The sequence below is a fragment of the Amblyraja radiata genome, chromosome 9, assembly GCF_010909765.2.
Source record: "Amblyraja radiata isolate CabotCenter1 chromosome 9, sAmbRad1.1.pri, whole genome shotgun sequence".
NCBI classification, from domain to species: domain Eukaryota; kingdom Metazoa; phylum Chordata; class Chondrichthyes; order Rajiformes; family Rajidae; genus Amblyraja; species Amblyraja radiata.
In genome coordinates this window covers 55,810,121-55,837,541 of record NC_045964.1, presented here as the reverse complement: position 1 = coordinate 55,837,541, position 27,421 = coordinate 55,810,121, and the positions used below count along the sequence as shown (strand labels likewise).

Here is a 27,421-nt window from a genome sequence, read left to right as displayed (position 1 = left end):
GAGCTTAATATCCAGAGCAGGCAAGGTACCAGAGGGGATTACATAGAAACATAGAAACAAGGTGCAGGAGGAGGCCATTTGGCCCTTCGAACCAGATCCGCCATTCATTGCGATCATGGTTGATCGTCCCCAATCAATAACACGTGCCTGCCTTCTCCCCATATCCCTTGATTCCACTAGCCCCTAGAGCTCTATCTAACTCTCTCTTAAATCCATCCAGTGACTTGGCCTCCACTGCCCTCTGTGGCAGGGAATTCCACAAATTCACAACTCTCTGGGTGAAAAAGTTTTTTCTCACCTTATTCTTAAATGGCCTACCCCTTTATTCTAAGACTGTGGCCCCTGGTTCTGGACTCGCCCAACATTGGGAACATTTTTCCTGCAACCAGTCCTTTTATAATTTTATTTCTATAAGATTCCCCTCATCCTTCTAAACTCCAGTGAATACAAGCTTAGTCTTTTCAATCTTTCCTCATATGACAGTCCCGCCATCCCAGGGATCAATCTCGTGAACCTGCGCTGCACTGCCTCAATCACAAGGATGTCCTTCCTCAAATTAGGAGACCAAAAATGTACGCAATACTCCAGATTTGGTCTTACCAGAGCCCTATACAACTGCAGAAGAACCTCTCTACTCTTATACTGAAATCCTCTTGTTATGAAGGCCAACATTCCATTAGCTTTCTTCACTGCCTGCTGTACCTGCACGCCAACTTTCAGTGACTGGTGTACAAGGACACCCAGGCCTCGCTGTACCTCCCCCTTACCTAACCTAACCCCATTGAGATAATAATCTGCCCCCTTGTTTTTGCAGCCAAAGTGGATAACCTCACATTTTACTTCGTAGTCACGTGAGTGACTACGTGAAGAACCCCGCCAGGACGCATGCGTGTCATATCGCTTTCACGCTTGCGAAACGACAGGCGGGGTGGAGCGTTCCCCCGCAGCGGTAAGTTTGAAACCGCGACCTGCAGGTAAGTGATTTACTCTGCGGTAGTTTTTTGTCCCCGCGCTGTTTTTACACAGGGGGGGGAAGCTGGACAAAATAGTGTCCACAAGTGCTGCGAGTGAAGCTGGCTGGGGAGGACCAGGAAACTGCGTATCCCTGAATGTTCCAGTCGTGGAAATAGCATCTGGAAACATGTCGGAGCAGGACTTAGGAAAGCCCTGGGGCTCATAAAGGCGACAACATTAAGGATCTCCTACAGCCAAAGACAGCACCCTTATGCACCCACCAGCAGAACAAGAGAAGCTGGTGAAAGCTCAAAGGCCAGGCATACAGGACAGCAGTCTTTTAGACTATAGCCCAGACCGGCCTTCCTGGAAGATGCACAAACCCCCAACCCAAAAACAAACCCAGACACCGGCGCCTCAACCTCCACGAAGACCACACAGAAGAAGCAAACTTCCACTGGTAACAATGGAGGTAGGTGGGTCTGGTCCCTTACAAATTATAGGAAGAGTGGATAATACACACATTGGTGGGGGATTACACTCTTTTGGATACATGGTGTATATCAACTACAGACACTTATATGCTAAGCAGTATCCAGGGATATACCATTGAATTGTGCAAAAGGGGTAATGGGTAAACCCAACACGATTGGCTGGAATTTGTGTCTTATATCTTTACCAAAAACAAAATAGATGGTGACAGTCGCATCATCATCGAATTGACCAAATTGAATACATTGTACTATATATTCAGTACAAAATGGGAACTGGTAACTGCTAAAGAACTGATTTCCAAAGGCTACTCCATGGCTAGCATCGACCTAAAAGATGCTTACTATCAGTGCCTACACGGACTGATCACAAACGTTATTTTAAAAAATTCAACTGGATGGGGCAGCTCTGGCAGTATAGAGCTCTACCAAATAAATAATCATATGATCATACTAATTGTGGGCATAACTTTGGAGTTGGCCTAACTAGCTGTAACAGCCACCATACAATTGGGTGAAAACTGGGGTTATCATCCATCCAGTTAAATCTAAACTAACGCCTACCAACATAATGGATTATTTGGGGTTCACTATTGACAGCTCACATGTCGGTGACTTTACCAAAGGACAAGGCTACAGTCTTAACTGAGGCCTGCAACAACCCCACTGACATCAGTGAACCGTCTATCAGATTGGTAGCAAGGGTAATTGGCATATAGTGTCTGCCTTTCCAGCCACACAATTTGGACCTTTGTATTACCAAAAATCTACAAAGGGCAAAAATACAAACACTCAAAGTTAATACTGGTCATTTCGACAGACCAATAAGCCACCAATCAAAGCTTATGGAATTAAAATGGTGGAGGGATAACATTCGGCATTGTTCCAACCCTATCGTTATCAGCAAACCCTTAGTGGTGCTACAAACTGATGCCAGTGCGCTTGGTTGGGGTGCTACCAATTTCCATCTACATCTGTGGAGGTAGATGAAAGGCACAGGAGGCATCATTATCACAGACACTGGGCATAAACTACCTGGAAATGTGGGGTGCGTTCTATGGCCTAAAGTCATACTGCTCTGGGATAAATCACCAGCATGTTAGACTACAGAGTGACAATCTGACTAATACAATTTGGTAATGGTGTATCCAGAGAAATATTTGAATATCAGCTACTTACCTACCAGGTAACCCAAAATTCAGTGACAGACATCAGGTCACGCAAATTCAATAAAATAAGACATAATCACCAGTTACCAAACTGTGTTTCTTGGGAACCAGACCCTGGGACAGCAGGGACAGATGCTTTTCACTGCATTGAGGGGGTAATTGTTTATCTATGCATTCCCTCCTTTTCTGCATCATCAGTCGGGTATTACGAAAAATACAACAAGACTCAGCGTCTGTTAATTGGTAGTGCCGATTAGCCTACTTAACCATGGTTCCCTGTGATACTCAACATGGGTTTTAACTATGTATCACCATCCTGAAACAACCAGATTATTGGTTCATCCCGTAACAGGGGAACCCATCCATGTCAAAAACAACAGACCTATCAATTTGTAAAGTCTAAAGAGACCTCTACTGCAACTGGGACTGGCGGACCGAACATTGAACATTATCTCAGCGGGCCACAGACAGTCCACCAAAAAACTATATCTGGTATACATCAGGAAATGGGAGATATATTGTCACAGAAACAACATCACCTACAGTTCGATGAACACAACGTCTGTTCTGGAATTCCTGGCAGGCCTCAATTATGATGAGGGGCTCAGTTACAGTGCCATTAACTGCGCCAGAAGTGCCTTTTCAACATATCTATGGCGAGGATCAGAGCGTCATTCTGTTGGAACTCACCCCTGGTAACCAAACTTATGAGTGGAATTTTTAATATCAATCCCCCAATAACCAGGTACTCTCTAAAATGGGATATGAGTATTGCCCTAATGTTGCTAAGGAATTGGTCTCCAGCAACAGCTCTGTCCCTGCAAAGACTGACGCACAAAACAGTCATGCTGATGGCTTTGGTCACGGCACTAAGGGTACAGTCGTACATAAGTTAAGGCTGGACTATATGACTTCTTCAACAGGAATATAACGTTTCATATTACGAATTAGTCAAACAGAACAGACCGGGATCATCAGGCCTTAAAATAGAATTAAGGGATTACCCTACAGATATCGTCTCTGTATAATAAGACAATTATTGTTATATATGGAGAACACCAAAAACATCTGAGGCTATGAGATGGCACTACTAATCAGCCACAAACAACCCACAAAAAAGTGTCGGTTCAAACTATTTCCAGATGGCTGAAACAGGTTTTAACAACAGCTGGGGTGGATACTAACATATTCAAATCTTATTCCACCAGGGCTGCAGCTACATCGGCAGCTATGGAGTTGGATGTACCAATGAACCAAATCCTCGAGACAGCAGGATGGATCAGGGGAAAATGTTCCAACTATTCTACCACAAACCAGTAGTTAAACTGGAACTTTGCAGAGCCAATTTTAAGTTCTGTAATATAATTTCACCCCATAAATAGGGGCTATAATTTGTTGTTAACAATTTATCATGGATTTCAATGTTGGATTCATGTCTAAACATGTTAACACAATTCCTCCCACAGTCAATTAAGGCAGATGTGATGCATGGACTCGTTTCCACGGCATGAAATCACAGAGCTTTGAAATCTTCACGTAGTCACTCACGTGACTCCGAAGTAAAATAGTAAGATTAAACGAGAACTTACCAGTTCGAAGTTTGATCGTTATTTTATGAGGAGTACGTTGATGGAATACGTGAAGATTTCAAATGCCAGCACCGCCATTCAATGTGATCATGGCTGATCATCCCCAATCAGTACCCCGTTCCTGCCTTCTCCCCATATCCCCTGACCGCTATCTTTAAGAGCTCTATCTAACTTTCTCTTGAAACCATCCAGAGAATTGGCCTCCACTGCCTTCTGAGGCAGAGAATTCCATAGATTCACAACTCTCAGGGTGAAAATGTTTTTCCTCATCTCCGTTTTAAATGGCTTACCCCATACTCTTTAACTGTGGCCCCTGGTTCTGGACTCCCCCAACATCGGGAACATGTTTCCTGCCTCTAGCGTGTCCAAACCCTTAATAATCTCATATGTTTCAATAAGATCCCCAAATGAAGCTATTTTGTCGGTTCACATGCTTGATCAATGGTGTTTTATCATTAATATTTTATTATTATTAATTTTTAGTGTTTTCTGAGTTATCCGTAACTGTCACTGTATGTCATGTTGTTACTTGTGGGTGGAGCACCAAGGCAAATTCCTTGTATGTGAATATTTGGCCAATAAACTTACCTACTTACTTACATCCTCCTGTTTCTAAAAGACAGGGCAAAAAGCGTGTTTTATTTTTTGCTAACCTATTTAGGATCTTTATTTTGTTTAGGAGGGATCATGTGAATGAACTAATTTTAGCCACTGCGTGTTGGAGTAACGTAGTGGGTCAGGCAGCATCTTACCAGGACATGGTAACACACATCCTAACTCCCCAAAGCTTGTCTAAGGAAGGGTCCACATCTACAACGTCACCTGTCCACGTCCTCCGGAGATGCAAGGAGCAGTCTCATGCCAGTCACTCCCTCTTCTCCGGCAGGCAAGAGGTACAGAAGTGTGAAAACGCACAACTCCAGATTCAGGGACAGTTTCTTCCCAGCTGTTACCAAACATCTGAACCATCCTACCAACAACTGGAGAGCAGTCCTGAGCTACTATCTACATCATCGTGGAGCCTCAAACTATCTTTGATCGGACTTTACTGGTTTTACCTTGCACTAAATGTTATTCCCTTATCATAATAATAATAATAATACATTTTATTTATGGGCGCCTTTCAAGTGTCTCAAGGACACCGTACAAAAATTTAGCAAGTAGAGGAAAAACATGTATGCGGAATGAAATAAATAGTAGAGACATGACTAGTACACAAATTAAAGACAGAATTCAATTCAAAACACAATATGAGGCAATTCAAGCACAGATGAAAGAGGAGGGGGACGTGGGGCTAAGGATAGGCAGAGATGGGTCTTGAGGCGGGACTGGAAGATGGTGAGGGACACGGAATTGCGGATCAGTTGGGGGAGGGAGTTCCAGAGCTTGGGAGCTGCCCTGGAGAAGGCTCTGTCCCCAAAACTGTGGAGGTTGGATCATGTATCTGTACACTGTGAATGGCTCGATTGTAATCATGTACAGTCTTTCTGTTGACTGGATAGCCCACAACACAAGCTTTTCACTGTACCTCGATACACGTGACGATAAACTAAACTGAACTGAGCTGGTGTATCGCTGCAGAACTCATCACGTATCTGAGAGCACTCATCAACTCTCAGTCTGTGGAGGGAAATGAACTAAAGACGGGTCCCGACCCCAATTGCCGACTGCCCATTTCATCCAAACGCTGGGCTCCTCCAGCACTTTGTCTTTCACTCAGAATTCCAGCATCTGCAGTCTCTTGAGTATAGGAGCAAAGAGGTCCTTCTGCAGTTGTACAGGGCCCTAGTGAGACCACACCTGGAGTGTTGTGTGCAGTTTTGGTCCCCTAATTTGAGGAAGGCCATTCTTGCTATTAATCCCTGCGATGGTGGGACTGTCATATGCTGAGAGAATGGAGCGGCTGGGCTTGTACACTCTGGAGTTTAGAAAGATGAGAGCGGATTTTATTGAAACATATAAGATTATTAAGGGTTTGGACATGCTACAGGCTGGAAACATGTCCCCGATGTTGGGGGAGTCCAGAACCAGGGGCCATAGTTTAAAAATAAGGGGAATGCCATTTAGAACGGAGACGAGGAAACACTTTTTCACACAGAGAGTTGTGAGTCTGTGGAATTCTCTGCCTCAGAGAGCGGTGGAGGCCAGTTCTCTGGATACTTAAGAGAGAGTTAGATAGGGCTTTTAAAGATAGGGGTTAGGGGAGAAGGCAGGAATGGGGTACTGATTGGGGATGATCAGCCATGATCACATTGAATGACGGTGCTGGCTCAAAGGGCCGAATGGCCTATTCCTGCACCTATTGTCTATTGTAAGTCTCCCAATGGTGCTCTGCCCGCAAGTGACAATATGACATACAGTGACAGTTAGGAATGACACATAAAACATTAAACATTAACAATAAAACGTTATTGATTAAACATGTGAATTAGATAATATTTGTAGGGTTTTCACAGACGAAACAAACAAACAAACACATACAACACAGCAAGGAGCAGTACACCGTGGCAGCCATCGTCAGCGCCAGCAGCAGCAAGCAGCAAGAATGGACAGCAGGAGTAGACTTGATGGGTTGAATATGAACTTATAAAGATGGCTTTATTTCAGATTTTCAGCTACAGTGTTTTTTTCCTTTACCCCGTCGACTTGTAGGTTCCAGAACACAATGAAACATAGAAAATAGGTGCAGGAGTAGGCCATTCGGCCCTTCGAGCCTGCACCGCCATTCAATATGATCATGGCTGATCATCCAACTCAGTATCCTGTACCTGTCTTCTCTCCATACCCCCGGATCCCTTTAGCCACAAGGTCCACATCTAACTCCCTCTTAAATATAGCCAATGAACTGGCCTCAACTACTTTCTGTGGCAGAGAATTCCACAGATTCACCACTCTCTGTGTGAAATTTTTTTTTCATCTTGGTCCTAAAAGACTTCCCCCTTCTCCTTAAACTGTGACCCCTTGTTCTGGACTTCCCCAACATCGGGAACAATCTTCTTGCATCTAGCCAGTCCAACCCCTTAAGAATTTTGTACGTTTCTATAAGATCCCCCCTCAATCTTCTAAATTCCAGCGAGTACAAGCCAAGTCTATCCAGTCTTTCTTCATATGAAAGTCCTGCCATCCCAGGAATCAGTCTGGTGAACCTTCTCTGTACTCCCTCTATGGCAAGAATGTCTTTCCTCAGATTAGGAGTCCAATACTGTACGCAATACACACCTAAGCAACTCTTTAAACATCCTGAGGACTTCAGCTCCTGACAGCCTCTCTGGCCCCGAGTCCTCGACCTCCCTGTCATCCTCTGGGCAGGAGATTGGAATAGAGCCTTAAAACCCGGCACTCTTAACAGCAAAGCCGTGCTGCGGAGGGGAGCAGAACGCACTGAGCGTAAATGCAACGCGCAAACATGCTGAGCTGCAGGACTCATTAAATATTGATGCAAAGCAACACTGATGTTCTATGTTGTAATCGCTGGCATTCGGTGGTAAGTCATTTCACTGTGCCCACAGTAAACAACACAGAGAGATGTATTTAAGAAGGAACTGCAGATGCTGGAAAATCGAAGGTAGACAAAAGTGCTGGAGAAACTCAGCGGGTGCAGCAGCATCTATGGAGCGAAGGAAATAGGCCGAAACTTTGCCTATTTCCTTCGCTCCATAGATGCTGCTGCACCCGCTGAGTTTCTACCACAGAGAGATGAAGGGAACAACTCTGTGATGGAAGGGGTAAACATCCAATCCTATACTTATTTCAACAGACATCAGACACTGACAACAGTCTTATTGTTTTATATTTAGTACTGACAGACAAGAACTCTACCCTAATTCCGCTCTGATAAAGATTAGCTGACTACACACCTCTGTCACTTCTGCCCCCCCGACAAAATAATTACGCAGCTATTTCTGGGCCACCCAGAGCCTGCACCAAATGAAGGCAAGGTCACTCTCAGCAGCAAGGGTGAGTGGATTAAGCAGCTGCATCCACGTCAGCCCGATCTGCAAAGATGTTGCCTTACATTCACCCCTGCCATCGGGAAGACGGTACAGGAGCCTGAAAGCTGTAACGTCCAGGTTCAGGAGCAGCTTCTTCCCTACAGCCGTCAGGCTATTAAACACGACAACCTCAAATACGCTCTGAACTACATGGACTATTTATGTTGAAGAAGGAACTGCTGATGCTGGAAAAATCTTAAGGTAGATAAAAATGCTGGAGAAACTCAGCAGCATCTATGGAGTAAAGGAATAGGTGACGTTTCGGGTCGAGACCCTTCTTGGGAAAGGTCTCAACCCAAAACGTCACTTTTTCCATCGCTCCATAGATGCTGCCTCACCCGATGAGTTTCTTCAGCATTTTTATCTACCTTGGACTATTTATGTTATTGTTGATTGTTTGTTTGTTTTTTATATGTATGTATGTGTGCATGTGTGTATATCTGTGTATATGTATATACACACACTGTCATTGTTTTCTCGTTATCATATTGTTTAGTGTACAATCTGTACATATTCTGTTGTGCTGCAGCAAGCAAGGATTTCATTGTTCTAACTGGGACACATGACAATAAAACACTCTTGACCCCAAAGATAGATCACTCCTTCTAAATGCAATGGGTTGACGTGTAGTACGCAACGGAGCGGAACGTGGGCCTTTTTCTCATCCATTTCCGTAACCCGACCCGACTCGCAGTGTAATCAACGTTGCGGGGGAACACTTTGTGTTAATAAATTATAATTTTGAAAATGAGGAGAAGATTTTTACCAAAGAACTTTTATTTTTACGAGAATGTTTCAGTAACCGGCTTCCGTCTCCGCACTAGTTATCTTTGCTCCGCTATGGGATCTTTGGTGCGGAGACGGAAGCCGGTCACGGAAATGGGGCTGAAAATTACTCATGAATCTGCCCATGACTGTACTACGTCTTTTTCGTCAAGTGATCTATCTTGCTCGCTATAGGACCTTTGGTTGACTCTACCTGCAAAAGGCAATTCTGTACTGAACGTGGAGCAGCCGCCTGCGTTTGCTGTGAATGGCCTGAGTGTGAGTATAGCGATGAACACTGTAAACGGGGCGGTCCGTGGGAACGGGCTTCACCAGCACGGTGGGTGTGTGAGGGGGGTACCGGCAGCTTGGTGCCGGGACACACAGTCTCACAGCTCTGTTTACCGGCACTTCAGATATGAGCACAACCCTCTACAAAGGCAGCACGGTGGCGCAGCGGTAGAGTTGCTGCCTTACAGCGCTAGAGACCCGGGTTCCACCCTGACTACGGGCGCTGTCTGTACGGAGTTTGCAGTTTCTCCCTGTGACCATGTGGGTTTTTCTCCGGGTGCTCCAGTTTCTTCGCATGTTCCAAAGATGTGCAGGTTCGTAGGTTAATTGGTGTTTATACATCGTCCCTAGTGTGTAGAATAGAGCTAGTATGCGGGTGTTCGCTGGGCAGCGTGGGCTCGATGGGCTGAAAGGCCTGTTTCAACGCTGTATCTCTAAACTAAACTGTCAGCCGGGTTGTATCTATGTGTATGTGTGAACATAGAACAGTACAGCACAATAACACAGCCTTCTGCCCACAATGTCAATGCTGAACTTAATCCGAGATAAAGTGATCGCCTCTGCCTGCATGGGATCCATATCCCTCCCTTCCCCACATACCCATGTGAACACCACTATCGTATCAGCCTCCACCACCACCCCTGGCAGCACGTTCCAGGCACCCACTCCTCTCCAAATCCATTTGGACAGGGACATGGATAGGAAAGGTTTAGAGGGGTCTGGTTCAAATGTGGGCAGATGGGACCAGCAGGCATGGGGCATCTTGATCAGCATGGCCACGTTGGGCCGATGTAACCATGTAGTCCTTCCGTTGACTGGTTAGCACGCAACAAAAGCTTTCCACTGTACCTCGGTACACGGTACAATCAACTAAACTCAACTGACAATGTACCACATGCACAGGTGCTAGTGATGAGCAGCGACAGGCCCTTTGGCCCACTGATGCTGTAATGAAACACTGATGAAGCGCACACACGCATGCACGCACATACACACATACGCACGCACGCACCCACTCACGTGCACACACACACACCCACATGTGCACACACACACGTCCATACTCACGCATACACTCATGCACACACACTCATGCACACATGTCGACACACCCACACTCACGCACATGCGCACTCACGCACTCATGCACACACGTGCACACATACACCCACACTCACGCACACACACGTGCACACAACATCCATACTCATGCACACACCCAAGCTCACTTGCACACTCACATGCACACACACTCATGTACACACACGCGTGCAGACATACACACGCACATACACACACCCATACACGCACATACACACCCATACACGCACGTACACACACAGGCACACACACACGTGCACACACACACACACACACACACACACACACACACACACACACACACTCACGCACACACACACACACACACACACGCACGTGCACACACACACACACACACACACACAAGCACACACACACACACACGCACACGCACACACACACGCACACACACACACACACACACAGCTGGCAGTCCTACCTCTTGCCCAGGCTGCTGACGGGTGCGGCCAGTTTGCGGGAGTTGCTGCCGGGTCTCCGCTGGGCGACGGCTGCCCTCCTGCTGCCGCTGTTGCTGCCGGTGCGGTTACTCTCACTGTCCTCCTGGCCCGGCGAGCTGCTGCCCTTGCTGTTCAGGTCCCTCAGCACATCGTAGTTGATCTTGCTAGAGATCTTCTTCTGCTCCAGCATTTTCTCAATGGCCTCCCCCGCCGTGCTGGCTCGGATGGGCTCACGCTTCTTGGAGGACTTCCTGGGCTTTGACAGAGATGGAGAATAGTTGACAGTAAAGTCCCTGCTCTGTTCAGTTCACAGATACTTCCAATAAGGAACGTGTTGGTTGTGTAAATATTACCTTCTGCTCTTTATATATCCCAAGTTCCTTCTCTTTAGCTATTCGTTCTTCCTTAACTGCAAGGAAATTGAAGATATTGCATTAAAGATGGCGGTGTGAGCCAGCAACAGGTTCCGTTATAGTCTCAAAGGACACAACAGGCTGGAGTGTCACAGCAGGTCAGGCAGCATCTCTGGGTGAAGTTTGCAGTCGAGACCCTTCTTCAGACTCTTCTGAAGAAGGGCCCTGACCTGGAACGTCACCTATCCATGTTCTCCAGAGGTGCTGCCTGACCCACTGAGTTACTTACATAGAAACATAGAAAATAGGTGCATTGTGGCTGATCGTCCCCTATCAATAACCCGTGCCTGCCTTCTCCCCATATCCCTTGACTCCACTAGCCCCTCGAGCTCTATTTAACTCTCTCTTAAATCCATCCAGTGACTTGGTCTCCACTGCCCTCTGTGGAAGGAAATTCCCCAAATTCACAACTCTCTGGGTGAAAAAGTTTTTTCTCACCTCAGTCTTAAATGGCCTCCCCTTCATTCTAAGGCTGTGGCCCCTGGTTCTGGACTTGCCCATCATTGGGAACATTTTTCCTGCATCTAGCTTGTCCAGTCCTTTTATAATTTTATATGTTTCTATAAGACCCCCCCTCATCCTTCTAAACTCCAGTGAATACAAGCCTAGTCTTTTCAATCTTTCCTCATATGACAGTCCCGCCATCCCCCAGGGATCAATCTCGTTACTGCTGCACTTTGTGTCCTTTTGTGTATTAACCAGCATCTGCAGTTCCTTTTTTCTAAACTCAGTTATATTCTGGATATCTGAGATGAGAGAGCAAGATACTAATTATCTGCCCTGTGGCAAGACAGGCTGTGGGGACACTCAGTGCATTTGACCCATCTAAGAGGCAGTCAGAGGGTAGTTCGCCACCACTGGTGGAGCAAGATAGATGCTCTCGTCTAACAGACTGCTAACCAGTGACGAATGACCATCTACAGCAGAGCTGCAGGCCATAGAACATAGAACAGTACAGCATCAGGCCCTTCAGCCCACAATGTCTGTGCCTGCATAGAGTGGATGTGGAGAAAATGTTTCCACTGGTGGGAGAGTCTAGGACCAGAGGTTATAGCCTCAGAATTAAAGGACATTCGTTTAGGAAGAAGCTGAGAAGGAATTTCTTTAGTCAGAGGGTGGTGAATCTGTGGAATTCGTTTCCACTAGAGTTCATAGCCTCAGAATGAAAGGACGTTCCTTTAGTACGGGTGTCGGGGGTTATGGGGCGAAGGCAGGAGAATGGGGTTAGGAGGGAGAGATAGATCAGCCGATTGAAAGGCGGAGTAGACGTGATCGGCCGAATGGCCTAATTCTGCTCCTATCACTGATGAACATGAACATGATGCAGTTTTGTGTGACTGTCACTGACATTCAATGGCGTTACAATCCCAGTCTCGCAATGCCAATTCGCACCTACAATAGGTTTAACAACGTAAGATTGAGAAGGAGAGCTTGCCCCAGGGTGATGACCACTCTACACGAGGATATTCCAGTGTCGATCTCAAGAAAGGGGCCGGCCCTGAGATGTTAATTGATTCTCTTTCCACAGATGCAGAAACAAGGAACTGCAGATGCTGGTTTACACCAAAGATAGACACCAAGTGCCGGAGTAACTCAGTGGGTCAGGCAGCGTCTCTGGGGAACATCAATAGGTGACATTTAGAAGTCTAAAGAAGGTCCCGACCCAAAACGTCGCCCATCCTTTTTTTAGTTTAGAGATACAGAGATACAGCACGGAAACAGGCCCTTCAGCCCACCGGGTCCGCGCCGACCAGCGATCCCCGCACATTAACACTACCCTAGACCAACTAGGGACAATTTTTTTATTTATACCAAGCCAATTAACCTACAAACCTGCACGTCTTTGGAGTGTGGGAGGAAACCGAAGATCACGGAGAAAATCCAAGCAGATCACGGGGAGAACGTACAAACTCCGTACAGACAGCACTCGTGGTCAGGATTGAACCCGGGTCTCCTGCGCTGCATTCGCTGTAAGGCAGCAACTCTAACGCTGCGTCTCCAGAGATGCTGCCTGACTTGCTGAGACGACTCCAGCATTTTGTGTCCATATTTTGTGGCGCTGAGCTGCCGAGACTTTCCAGCATTTTCTGTTTTTCCTCATTTGGAATTGCACGAGGACTTGACTGTGGAAAAGTGCGGAGTGTGGAGTGGGATGGCAAGTGTTCCTCTCCCAGCCCGGTGGTTTGCAGTGTTCCACAATGCACCTGCTCTCCATCCGCCCCCCCCCCCCCCCCCCCCATCCCCAGGTACACTCACCTTTCTGCTCCTTTAGGTAGTCTGCATTCTCCCTCAGCCACAGCTCCGTCTTCTGCTCCACCTCCTGCTCGTTCAGTAGGTACTGCGGAGAAATCACGGGCAAGGTCAGGGCCGGACACCAACCATAGCCCCGGGTCGGGACCCTTCTTCACAAGGTCAAAGCCACTTGCACACCAGGAAGTCAACATCCAGAAGAAACAATATTTAGTCGAGTGTAGTTTATGGTCACGTGTACCGATGTTGGGGGAGTCCAGAACCAGGAGCCACAGTTTAAGAATAAGGGGTAAGCCATTTAGAACGGAGACGAGGAAACACTTTTTCTCACAGAGAGTGGTGAGTCTGTGGAATTCCCTGAGGGCGGTGGAGGCCGGTTCTCTGGATGCTTTCAAGAGAGAGCTAGATAGGGCACTTAAAAATAGCGGAGTCAGGGGATATGGGGAGAAGGCAGGAACTGGGTACTGATTGGGGATGATCAGCCATGATCACATTGAATGGCGGTGCAGGCTCGAAGGGCCAAATGGCCTACTCCTGCACCTATTGTCTATTGAGGTACGGTGAAAAGCTTTTGTTGCGTGCTATCCAGTCAGCGGAAAGGCAATACGGGATTACAATCGGGCCATTCGCTGTGTACAGATACAGGATAAAGGGAATAACTTGAATAATGTTCAGTGATCATAGTTCAAGTAAGAAATGTTGGTGTAGGAGTTGAGGTTTAGAGAGTGTAATGCGTGATTGCAGATCCACGTCTGTGAACAACACACAAACGGGCGCCATCACCATCAACCTGTTCCTGCAACAGTCGTGGTTCCTGCACACACTCAGTGTATAATGATCTGCAGAGCCACATTCAATCCTGGATCCATCACCAGGACATGCATCACCAGGATTCAATCCTGACCTCAGGTGATGTATGTGTGCGGAGTTTGCACATTTTCCATGGGACCGCGTGGGTTTCCTTCGGGTGCTCTGGTTTCCTACCACATCCCAAAACATGCAGGTTTGTAGGTTAATTGGTCTGTAAAATGTCCCCTAGTGTGTGGGGAGTGCTGAGAAAGTGGGATAGTATAGAATTAGTGGACTCAGTGGGCCGATCAAACTATTTCCATTCTCTATCTATATATGGCCCTCAGCTACTATCTACCTCATTGAAGACCCTCTGACTATCTTTACTAGACTTTGTCTTGTGTTAAATGTTATTCCCTTTATCATGTATCTGTACACTATGGACGGCTCGATTGTAATCGTAAAGGCATTCCGCTGACTGATTAGCACGCAGCGAAAAGCTACACGTTTCAGTTACACTTTAGTTTATTGTCACGTGAACTGAGGAACAGTGAAAAGCTTATTACACGTGGCATTGAACTAAACTAAACGTTATAATAATATTGGAAAGGACATATGGAACAAGCTTCCAGGAGGTGGTTGAGGCAGGTACAATGACAATATTTAAAGGTCACTTGGACAGGTACATGGAAAGGAAAGGTTTAGAGAGATACTTAACCAAGTGGGACCCGTTGGGTCCCGTCCCCTCAACGCGTGGTGGCGGCCTGCGGCGTCACGCACACACTAACCACCCCACACACACACTAACCACCCCCCCACGCACACACTAACCACCCCACACACACACTAACCACCCCCCACACACACACTAACCACCCCCCACACACACACTAACCACCCCCCTTGATATTATATTAATATTATTCATTTGCTCCTTTTACCCCACCCCCTCCCTATCCACTCATGCATAGCCCCCAACTCACAGGCACGTCTAGAGAGGGAGGGGGGTAAGAGAAAGAGGGCAGAGAGAGAGGGGGGGGAGGAGAGGGGGGTAGAGGAGGGAGGAGAGAGGGGGAGAGAGGGGAGGAAAGGGGGGGAGGGGAGGGAGGAGAGAGGGGGAGAGAGGGGAGGAAAGGGGGGGGAGAGAAGGGAGTAGAGGGGGGGGAGAGGGGAGGAAAGGGAGGGGAGAGAAGGGGGTAGAGGGGGGGTGGGGGTCGGCTTGGATGAGTTGGGCTGAAGCTGTATGACTCAAGCCTGTTGCCGTGCTGTCTGACCCAAAGCTGAAGGAAACATAAATGGACCCATCGACTGCTCCAAGGTGAGGTGCAGAGTAAGAGGGCAGAGAGAGAGTGCAGGAAGACTGTGGCCGTCTGTCTGCGATGGACCGTTGTGCAGCTGGTGGAGCTGATAAGCCAGCAATCTGTCCACGCCGCCCAGTCCCACGCCACTCTGAGTCAAGTAACAATAAACTATTATATAAAGTTACTTCTCCCAAACGAGAAACTACAAAAAGAAAGGAGAAACCATCAAAAGTGATTACAGCGTTGAAACCAGAGTCTGACAATTGGCTGGTGCAGATGGCGAGAGAAATGTTATTGTTGAGTCCTTTCCTTTTGTACATGAGGTGATCTACAATCTCATGTTTCCCGGTTATAAAGGCGGCACGGTGAGCTTACCCTATCGATTTCGTGGTCATCAATGCCGTTCAGGTCAAGTTCACCCCTCTGAGGATCGGCTCCTGTGTCGGGAGAGAATGAAAGGCGTTTTCACTGCATGTGGTGAGGAGCCCGTGGTGCAGCTCACCTCGCTGGCCTGCCTCCGCAACACGATGTGAGCTGGAGAATTCTGTGCAGTTTTGGTCCCCTAATTTGAGGAAGGACATTCTTGCTATTGAGGGAATGCAGTTTATGGGTTTACCAGGTTAATTCCCGGGATGGCGGGACTGTCATATGCTGAGAGAATGGAGCGGCTGGGCTTGTTCACTCTGGAGTTTAGAAGGATGAGAGGGTATCTCATTGAAACATATAAGATTGTTAAGGGCTTGGACACGCTAGAGGCAGGAAACGTGTTCCCGATGTTGGGGGAGTCCAGAACCAGGGGCCACAGTTAAGAATAAGGAGTAAGCCATTTAGAACGGAGACGAGGAGGAAACACTTTTTCTCACAGAGAGTGGTGAGTCTGTGGAATTCTCTGCCTCAGAGGGCGGTGGAGGCAGGTTCTCTGGATGCTTTCAAGAGAGAGCTAGATAGGGCTCTTAAAGATATGGGGAGATATGGGGAGAAGGCAGGAACGGGGTACTGATTGGGGATGATCAGCCATGATCACATTGAATGGCGGTGCTGGCTCGAAGGACCGAATGTCCTACTCCTCCACCTATTGTCTGTTGTCTATTATCTATTGTCTATTGGGTATTTTTAAAGCCGACATTGACAGATTCTGAGGTAGACAAAAATGCTGGAGAAACTCAGCGGGTGAGGCAGCATCCATGGAGCGAAGGAAATAGGTGAGGTTTCGGGTCCATCTGCTGCTCCAAGGTGAGGTGCAGAGAGAGAGAGTGCAGGAAGACTGTGGCCGTCTGACTGCAATGGACCATTGTGCAGCTGGTGGAGGTGATAAGCCAGCAATCTGTCCACACCGCCCAGTCCCACGCCACTACCCGAAACGTCACCTATTCCTTCGCTCCATAGATGCTGTCTCACCCGCTGAGTTTCCCCAGCATTTTTGTCTACCTTCGATTCTTCCAGCATTTGCAGTTCCTTCTGAAACATTGACAGATTCTTGATTAGTCGGTGTGACAGGGGTTAGGGGGCGAAGGCAGGAGAATGGGGCTAAGAGGGAAAGATAGATCAGTCACTGTTGAATGGAGGAGTAGACTTGATGGGCCTTAATTTACTGCTAGAACCGATAAACTGGAGTTCCGGCATCCCCTTTAGAGCTAGAGTTTAGAGCAGCCTCTCTCAACCTTTTTACCCCGCACATTAACACTACCCTACACACACACTAGGGACACTTTACACTTTACACCAAAGCCAATTAACCTGCAAAACTGTACGTCTTTGGAGTGTGGGAGGAAACAGGAGCACCCGGGAAAAACCCATGCGGTCACGGGGAGAACGTACAATCTCCGTACCGACAGCACCCGTGGTCGGGATCCAACCCGGGTCTCCGGCGCTGCAAGGCAGCAACTCTACCACTGCGCCACTGGAATGTGTGAAGAAACCGGAAAACCCGGGGAAAACCCATATGTTGTATGAACCAAATGGTTCCTGTTGTTCCGAAGCTGGTTTTATTTTGAAGGGAAGTGGTGGAGAGAAGGAAGCATTCTCATGTAGTGCAGAGTGTTTCACCCGCGTAATGGTTCTCTCTGATGTGACACCACTTCAGTCAATGGGCTGCAGTGGGGATGCATTTGGAGCAGGTGTAATGCTCCAGATCCTCACTGCAGGCCCTTGTTCTGGGAACAGCACTGAGCGATCACAATGATGAAACACAGCAGAAGCTCATAGGTGATAGGAGCAGAACTAGGCCATTCGGCCCATCAAGTCTACTCCACCATTCAATCATGGCCGTTCTATCTCTCCCTACTAACCCCATTCTCCTGCCTTCTCCCCATAACCCTCGACACCTGTACTAATCAAGAATCTGTCTATCTCTGCTTTAGAAATATCCACTGACTTGGCCTCCACAGCCGTCTGTGGCAAAGAATTCCACAGATTCACCACCCTCTGACTAAAGAAATTCCTTCTCTGCTTCTTCTTAAAGGAACATCCTTTAATTCTGAGGCTATAACCTCTGGTCCTAGACTCTCCCACTAGTGGAAACATCCTCTCCACATCCACTCTATCCAAGTATGTTTGAATGACTTAATTACACTCCAGGCCCAGTGCCGACAAACGCTCATCATAGGTTAACCCACTCATTCCTGGGAGATTCTTGTAAACCTCCTCTGGACCCTCTCCAGAGCCAGCACATCCTTCCTCAGATATGGGGCCCAAAATTGCTCACAATATTCCAAATGCTGCCTGACCAGCGCTTTATGGAGCCTCAGCCTCATCAAGCCAGCTGCAGGTACAATGGACATCACCTCATTCTCACATCATGAATGGATTAAGGGCCTGTCCCACTTTCACGACATTAATTCACGACCTTTTTTACTCGTGGACATTTTTCATCTTGCTAGAAAAACGGTCCAACCCACTTGATGCCACGAGTACCTACGACTAGCATCACGACCTGCTACGACCTACCTACGTCCTCCTACGAGTATGAGTCAAGGGCAAACTCGGCAGAGGTCGTGAATTAGGTTGTGAAAGTGGGACAGGCCCTCCGGCATTCCCACCCTGCCGAGGAATGCCTTCAGCAAGAGTAACGCACTGAGCACTTTCAAACCACAGCAAGGCGCAAGGTTATAATAACTCTGAGCTTAAGTTACTGTACAAGCAAAGGCTTGGCCTACTGATCCGGTGATGTGGATGTGAATCTCACTGTAGCAGCTGCTCATATTTAAATTCAAATCGTTCAATCAGTCTGGAATTAAAAGCCAGTCTCAGATTGTCGTAAAATCCTGCCTATCTTTTAACATCCTCCAGGGCAGTGAATTTACCCTCCTCGACACTCTAGTCCATCTGTGATTCCACATCACTATAGCAGTGAACTGCTCTCTTAGATAGCTTACACCACCTTTGGGCGGCACGGTGGCGCAGTGGTAGAGTTGCTGCCACACAGCGCCAGAGACCCGGGTTCCATCTTGACTGCGGGTGCTGTCTGCACGGAGTTTGTACGTTTTCCCCGTGACCTGCGTGGGTTTTCCCCGGGTGCTCCGGTTTCCTTCCACACTCCAAAGACGTGAAGGTTTGCAGGTTAATTGGCTTTGGTTAAAAATTATAAATTGTCCCTAGTGTGTAGGATCATGCTAGTGTACGGGGTGATCGCTGGTCGGCACGGACTCGGTGGGCTGAAGGGCCTGTTTACGCGCTGTATCTGGAAACTAAGCTAAACTATGACTCTGGTAGACAAAAATGCTGGAGAGACTCAGCGGGTGAGGCAGCATCTATGGAGCGAAGGAAAAAGGCGACGCCTCGGGTCGAGATTTTCAATAGACAATAGGTACAGGAGTAGACCATTCGGCCCTTCGAGCCAGCACCACCATTCAATGTGATCATGGCTGATCATCCCCAATCAGTACCCCGTTCCTGCCTTCTCCCCATATCCCCTGACTCCGCTATTTTTAAGAGCACTATCTAGCTCTCTCCAGAGAAAGCATCCAGAGAACCCGCCTCCACTGCCCTCTGAGGCAGAGAATTTCACAGACTCACCACTCTCTGTGAAAAAAAGTGTTTCCTCGTCTCTGTTCTAAATGGCTTACTCCTTATTCTTAAACTGTGCCCCTGGTTCTGGACTCCCCCAACATCGGGAACATGTTTCCTGCCTCTAGCGTGTCCAAACCCTTAACAATCTTATATGTTTCAATGAGATGCCCTCTCATCCTGAGGAAGTCTGAGGAAGGACGGTCTCGCCCCGAAACGTCGCCTTTTTCCTTCGCTCCATAGATGCTGCCTCACCCGCTGAGTTACTCTAGCATTTTTGTCTGCCTTCGATTCTCCAGCATCTGCAGTTCCTTCTTAAACTATGACTCTAATCCGTCAGTCACACAGACGGCTGTAACGGACTTTCTGTAGCGGTGCAGGAAATAACTGAGAGAAAGATATAACTGAGGAAAGATTAACCACAGCCCTCTAGCAAAACTGAATGGCATTATCTAGTCGCTCTGTGTGCTTCCCCCCTCTCTCTGCAGATCTAAGTCGCCTCCATTAAACACTGCCTGGAGCAAAGTATCAGAGCAGCCGGCCTCATCGAGCACGGCAAGTAATCCCCAGCATTCGCTCACCCCGCTCAGGTCACCTTCATAACGTCTCACCTTAAAAAAAAAACGGATTGCAACTAAATATTAAACTAACATAGAACCGTGTGGAATGCAAACAAGAGGTTGCGGTGAATGGTATAAAACCTCCCCACCATCGAAGGGATCTATCGCAGTCGCTGCCTCAAAAAGGCTGCCAACATCATCAAGGACCCGCATCTTCCTGGCCACACACCCATCTCTCCGCTGCCATCAGGTAGAAGGTACAGGAGCCTGAAGACTGCAACGACCAGGTTCAGGAACAGCTTCTTCCCCACAGCCATCAGGCTATTAAACACAACATCAAACAAACTCTGAACTATAACAGCCTATTGCACTTTATCTGTTTAATTATGTGTATATATATGGTCTATGGTATATGGACACATTGAACTGTTCTGTATTATGCTTACAATATTCTGTTGTGCTGCAGCAAGCAAGAATTTCATTGTCCTATCTGGGACACATGACAATAACTTGACTTGAATGTGTGGCAGCAAGTTCCAGGCACCCACCTGTGTAAAAAAATGTGCCCCGCATATCTCCGTTAATCTTTGCCCCTCCCACCTGCTGAGCCACCGGGATATCAGGTTGGTTATTGCGAACCGAGCTGAGGTGTTCGGCGAAGCGATCGCCCGGTAGCTCAGCACTTCCCTTTCCATTCCAAATCGAACCTTTCTGTCCTTTCTGGGCCCCCTCCATGGTCAGAGTGAGTTCCACCGTAAATTGGAGGAGCAGCACCTCATATTCTGCTTGGGCAGCTTGTACCCCAGCAGTATGAACATTGACTTCTCTAATTTCAGGTAGTCCTTACTGTCTCCTCCCCATCTCAGCTCTCCCTCTAGCCCTCTGGCTCCTCCTCTTCCATTCTTCTTCCCGCCCCCCCACCTGAGGAGCAACTTTTTCACACCGTATATGGAACAAGCTGCCAGAGGACATAGTTGAGGCAGGCAGGTAATATAGCAATATTTAAAAGACACTTGAAGATAGACACAGAGTGTAGCAGTAACTCAGCGGGTCAGGTAGCATCCCTGGAGAAAAAGGATGGGTGATGTTTCGGGTGGGGACTCTTCTTCAGACTGTAAAAGACACTTGGACAGAAACATGGATAGAAAAGGTTAGAGGGATTATGGGCCAAACACAGACATAGGGGGCATCTTGTTTGGCACAGACCAGTTGAACCGAAGGGCCTGTCTCCGTGCTGGATTCACTGGATGATGGGCTCTAGCAGGTTGAACATAGGAGGAGGGTGAATCGGGGTAAAGCCTCCAGCTCCTTAAAGGTCGGCTGTAGGAGGCCCCCCCGGGACACAAAGATGGCCGGGCGAGGAGAGGAGAGGGACGTTGGTTCATGGGAACCGCTCCTGTACATCGAGGGTGCGGGCCCACCGGACACTGGGCATTGAATAACGGTGCCAAAAATGGTAGCGTAGGTTTACAAGGTTAATTCCCGGGATGCCCGGACTGTCATATGCTGAGAGAATGGAGCGGCTGGGCTTGTATACTCTGGAGTTTAGAAGGATGAGAGGATATCTCATTGAAATATATAAGATTGTTAAGGGCTTGGACACGCTAGAGGCAGGAAACGTGTTCCCGATGATGGGGGAGTCCAGAACCAGGGGCCACAGTTTAAGAATAAGGAGTAAGCCATTTAGAACGGAGACGAGGAAACACTTTTTCTCACAGAGAGTGGTGAGGCTGTGGAATTCTCTGCCGCAGAGGGCGGTGGAGGCCGGTTCTCTGGATGCTTTCAAGAGAGAGCTAGATAGGGGTCTTAAAAATAGCGGAGTCAGGGGACATGGGGAGAAGGCAGAAACGGGGTACTGATTGGGGATGATCAGCCATGATCACATTGAATGGCGGAGCTGGCTCGAAGGGCCGATTGGCCTACTCCTGCGCCTATTGTCTATAACAATGTCGGCTCCCGCATGTGTAATATATGCGAATATTACCGTGCAGTTACAGCCGTGAGAAGTAACGCACCACTGAATTACTGAACATTGCCATCGGGTGTGGGACTGTCCCACTGTACGAGTTTACCCAAGAGCTCTCCCGAGTTTAAAAAAAATCAAACTCGTGGTAAGTACGTAGAATGTACTTTGCGGGTACGTCGGAGCTCGGGATGTCTCCTAGCGGCTCGTAATGCTAACGACAGGTACTCGGGAAACGCAGTAAGCTTGTGAAGACTCGTGAAGATTTTTCAACATGTTGAAAAATGTCCACGAGAGCCCCGAGTACCTGCGAGCGGCTATTACCGTAAATCTCCGAGTTCGAATCAGGGGAAACTCGGGAGAGCTCTTGAATGAGTTCGTACAGTGGGACAGACCCATCACACTCCTCCTCCTGGCGCTTCAGTCTGCACAATTCCCAGTTACATTAAAACGCCAAGACCTCTACACCTGAGCACGAGCCGCGGCTCTCCTGCGGAATTTCACTTTGCCTAATTAAGGCAGCTTCTGTTGAAAATAAACGCAAGAGCAGGCAGTAATATGTGACTGGGGGTCTGGGCGATAGTCAAGTGATCAGGCATGAGAGGGGGTGGAAGATGCTGAGGGTGTTGGCTTTCTGCATCCTTACAAGGGGGTTTGAAAGCTGCCAGTCCCTCTGGCATTTAACATTACAATGGGTCTACAGCAGTGAAGCAGGCCGGTGCTTATACTCCACAGGGAATCACTCCAACTTGTTTCATCCCACTTGCAGCAATCCTTTTACCTTGTGATTATCCAGATTCCTCTTCAGCTGATCCATGTTATCTTACATAAACTCACCACATAGCCTCCTTGAAGTTCCTCGGGGATTCATTATTAACTGCCTTATATTTCTGGCCGTAGTTTTAGATTCACCAACAAGTGAAAATATCCGCATGACCTAGTTTAGTTTAGTTTAGTTTAGAGATACAGCGTGGAGACAGGCCCACACCGACACCTGCACATTAACACTGCGCTACACACACTAGGCACAATTTACATTTATGGTAATAGAAGGGGGCGCCGTCCTGTACGGGTATGGCTGCCCAGCCTGCAGCTGTCCGTTTTTTCATCTCTTTTTAAAATGTTTAGTTAGTTGAGTTTTTGTTTTTCGGAGTTCTAGTCTTTTTTATGTGAGGGTGGGGGAACTGCTTTTCAGGGTCCCTACCTGGTCGGAGAGGCCGGGTCGCCGCGCTGGAACTCCAGTGAGCTGAGACCGCCGAATAAAAACATCGTGGAGCTGCGGGACTGTGGAGCCGCAAGACGCGGCGCTGAACTTTACATCGGGAGCCTGGGATCTCTCGCCGAGATCGCCAGTAGTGGAGCTCCATCCAGCGCGGCCTTGTTGGCTTCGGAAGCCGCGGTCTCGAGTAAGAAAGCGGCCGTTCCAGGTGTCCCAAGCCGCTGTGAGGATTCTCCCGACACCGGAGCACCATCATCCGGCGAGAACGGCCTGGAACATCGGGCCTCCGTAAAGGCGACTGCTGAGGCCTCATTAGGCCCGACTATGGGTGGACATGGGGATGGGGACTGGACATTGTGCCTTCCCTCATAATGGGAACCATTCTGGGGGATGTTTTTTATGTTTAAATTTCTTTATTATTGTCATGTCTGTATTCTTTTTTATGTGCTGCAATGGCAATAAGCATTTCACTACACCAATTGGTGTATGTGACTAATAAAGAACCTTTGAACCTTAACCAAGCAAATGAATCTACAAACCTGTACGACTTTGGAGTGTGGGAGGAAACTGAAGATCTCGGAGAAAATGTCCCTTTTTTCCCCTCGTTTATTATATTATTTACAGTGTACAATGTTTACATATCGTGTTGTGCTGCTGCACGTAAGAATGTCACTGTTCTATCTGGGACACACGACAATAAATCACTCTTGACATGAAAACCCACGCAGGTCACGGGGAGAACGTACAGACTCCATACAGACAGCACCCGTAGTCAGGATTGAGCCCGGGTATCCGGCGCTGTAAAGGGCCTGCCCCACTTATGCGATTTTTTCGACGACTTGCCGGCACCCGTCATAATCATAGCAGGTCGCCGAAAATTATCAACGTGTTGAAAATCCAGCGGCAACCAGAAATAGGTACAGCTCTTTGGGCGACTACTCACGACCATACAGGCATCTGCAGTTCCTCATGTCTCCTTGCATGGACTCTGCTCCCAACATTAGGCTGCTGTCTCTTACTTTCACAAGAACTCCCCCTTGCCATGTGAAAAATATTACATCTTACATGGCCCCCTGATAATTGCTCAGCGCTCACCTTAAACCTGTGTTCAATGGTTCTCGATTCCCCTATCATGGGTTAAAGGTTCTTGGCATTCTTTAGGCTTTAGAGATACAGCGCGGAAACAAGACCTTCTGCCCTCCAAGTCCGCGCCAACCAGCGATCACCCGTAAACTAACACTATTCTATACCCCAGGGACAATTTACAATTAACCTATAAACCTGTAAAAACATTTAAGAAGGAACTGCAGATGCTGGAAAATCTAAGGTAGACAAAAGTTCTGGAGAAACTCAGCTGGTGCGGCAGCATCTATGGAGCGAAGGAAATAGGCATGCTGCCGCACCCGCTGAGTTTCTCCGGCACTTTTGTCTACAGTAGACAAAAAATGCTGGAGAAACTCAGTGGGTGAGGCAGCATCTATGGAGAGAAGGACCCTTTGGGTCTCGATCCGAAACGTCGCCTATTCCTTCTCTACATCGATGCTGCCTCACCCGCTGAGTTTCTCCAGCATTTTTTGTCTACCCTTGATTTTTCCAGCATCTGCAGTTCTTTCTTAAACCTATAAACCTGTACGTCTTTGGAACATTCACCCTATCTATTCCCCTCATGATTTTATATACACCTCCATATCATTCCTCAACCTTCTGTGCTCCAAGGAATAATGCCCTAGCCCTGCACATCCACTCTCTGCCGGCCAGGCCCTCGATTGCTGGCAACATCCTAGTAAAGCATCTATCATGCAGTCCTTTTCAAAGGTCAAGGTTGTGGTTTAACTGCAGTGATGTGCACAGATTCAATTGCAGACGGGTAATCAGCTCTCTGTATTTTATCACCATCCAGGAAGATCAAAGTCAAACTCAAAGTCAAATTTATTTGTCACATGCACCAGAAGGTGCAGTGAATTGAATTTGCCAGCAGCGATACTTAAAAAGAACACACGATACACAATAAGATTTAACACAAACATCCACCACAGCATTCTTCACTGTGGTGGAAGGCAACAAAGTTCAGCCAGTCCTCCTCCTTTGTTCACCCGTGGTCGGGGCCGTGAACCCTCCATAGTCGCCGCTACGGACGGCCCGATGTACAGGCCCTCTCGTCGGGATGATCCAAACTCCGACGTCGGGACGGTCGAACACACTCCGCGGCTTGGAGCGCCCAAATCGGCACTTTCCTACCGGAGACCGCGGCTTCTGGATGTTATGGGCTGCGGGCCGGCAGTCGGAGCTCTTCTCCAGCGAGGGATCCCAGACTCCGGATGGTAAGTCCACGCCCCGCCCGCGGCTAGAAGCGCCGCAGACCACAGCCCCATGATGCCAAAGTCACCAGGCCAGCAACCGGAGCACTCCTTTCTGGTGACCCCCGGTAAGGGCTCGCCCGCTCGGCGATGGAGAAGGTCCACGCTGCGCCTGCTGCTGAAGCTCTGGGCCCGACTCCGGGAAAGGCTGCTCCAATCCATGCTGTTAGGCCGCGAGAGGGGAGACGGAGAAGCGACATGGAAAAAGTTGCCTCTCGGTCGAGGGTGACTGAAGAACGGTTTCTCCCCACACAAGACACAGTGAGAAACACGACACACCGAGATAGAAGCATCTGTTATATCCTCAGGACATCCCACAGCTTGTTGGATTGGAATCGATGCATTGGGAACTGCAACCACGACAGCCCACCAGAACTGTGCGATAGATACTTTCCCCATCACTTGCTCCTCTTCCCAAGGTCGCTTGGCATTTGTACATGGAAAGAGTGCAGAGAAGATTTAGGAGGATGTTGCCAGGACTCCAGGGCCTGAGCTATGGGGACACGTTGAGCAGGCTATGACTTTATTCCTTGGAGCGCAGGAGGATAAGGGGTGAAACATAGAAACAGAGAAAATAGGTGCAGGCGTAGGTCATTCGGCCTTTCGAGCCAGCACCGCCATTCAATGTGCTCATGGCTGATCATCCCCAATCAGTACCCCGTTCCTGCCATCTCCCCATATCCCCTGACTCTGCTATTTTTAAGACCCTATCTAGCTCTCTCTTGAAAGCATCCAGAGAACCGGTCTCCACCGCCCTCTGAGGCAGAGAATTCCACAGACTCACAACTCTGTGTGAAAAAGTGTTTCCTCGTCTCCGTTCTAAATGGCTTACCCCTTATTCTTAAACTGTGGCCCCTGGTTCTGGACTCCCCCAACATCGGGAACATGTTTCCTGCCTCCAGCGTGTCCAAGCCATTAATAATCTTAAATGTTTGAATAAGATCCTCTGTCATCCTTCTAAACTCCAGAGTATACAAGCCCAGCCGGGTTAGGGGGAGAGATAGATCAGCCATGATTGAATGGCGGAGTAGACTAGATAGAGCTCTTGAAGATAGCGGAATCAGGGGATATGGGGAGAAGGCGGGAACGGGGTACTGATTGGGGATGATCAGCCATGATCACAGTGAATGGCGGTGCTAGCTCGAAGGGCCGAATGGCCTACTCCTGCACCTATTGTCTATTGTCTAGATGAGCCGATTTGCCTAATTCTGCTCCGATCACAATGACCTTTTTACCTAAAGCAGGAAGTGGATTATAAATGGTAACCCTATCTTGAGGTAACAAGAACGTTGCTGTTTGCCTGGGGGAGAGTAAGTGACATAATTCGCAGCCTCTGTCTGTGATACACTGCTCAGATTGCCATGGACAAATGCTCTCCATTATTCTGCACTGTCTTCACGTTGCAGCATGTGTATGATGTAAGTGGCATTGTGAGAGCAGATATAATAGCATCCTGTGACGGCGACCTTGGGCTCAGGGATAAAACCAAGGCGTCTGCATTGAAGAGCAGTGATATCTGCGATTGGCCTCAGTGTCTGCACTGACAGATACGCTGCAGGGTACTGCATCCACCGTTCTCTCTGCCACCATGCCCTTGTGCCGTATAATGCTAGCTGTTGGTGGGCAGTGTGCAGCCATCTTCCTGCTCATCCTCATCCTGCTTCGGCAACACCACGCTGGCGACCGGCACTGAGAACAGCGGCACGGTGGCGCAGCGGTAGAGTCGTTGCCTCACAGCGCCAGAGACTCGCGTA

The 27,421-nt window shown here is 48.1% G+C and overlaps 1 protein-coding gene across 2 annotated transcripts in view; it reads right to left on the bottom strand.

The window, feature by feature from the left end:
• brf1 (BRF1 RNA polymerase III transcription initiation factor subunit) overlaps positions 1 to 27,421 on the bottom strand; it is a 340,666-nt gene that overhangs the window by 36,183 nt on the left and 277,062 nt on the right. For both annotated transcript variants that reach the window (XM_033027515.1, XM_033027516.1), the window contains 4 exons: positions 15,939 to 16,000; positions 13,480 to 13,561; positions 11,164 to 11,219; positions 10,792 to 11,066 (listed from right to left, as the gene is read on the bottom strand). In XM_033027515.1, the coding sequence (XP_032883406.1) occupies positions 10,792 to 11,066; positions 11,164 to 11,219; positions 13,480 to 13,561; positions 15,939 to 16,000 (475 nt within the window). The remainder of the gene's footprint in view (positions 1 to 10,791; positions 11,067 to 11,163; positions 11,220 to 13,479; positions 13,562 to 15,938; positions 16,001 to 27,421) is intronic.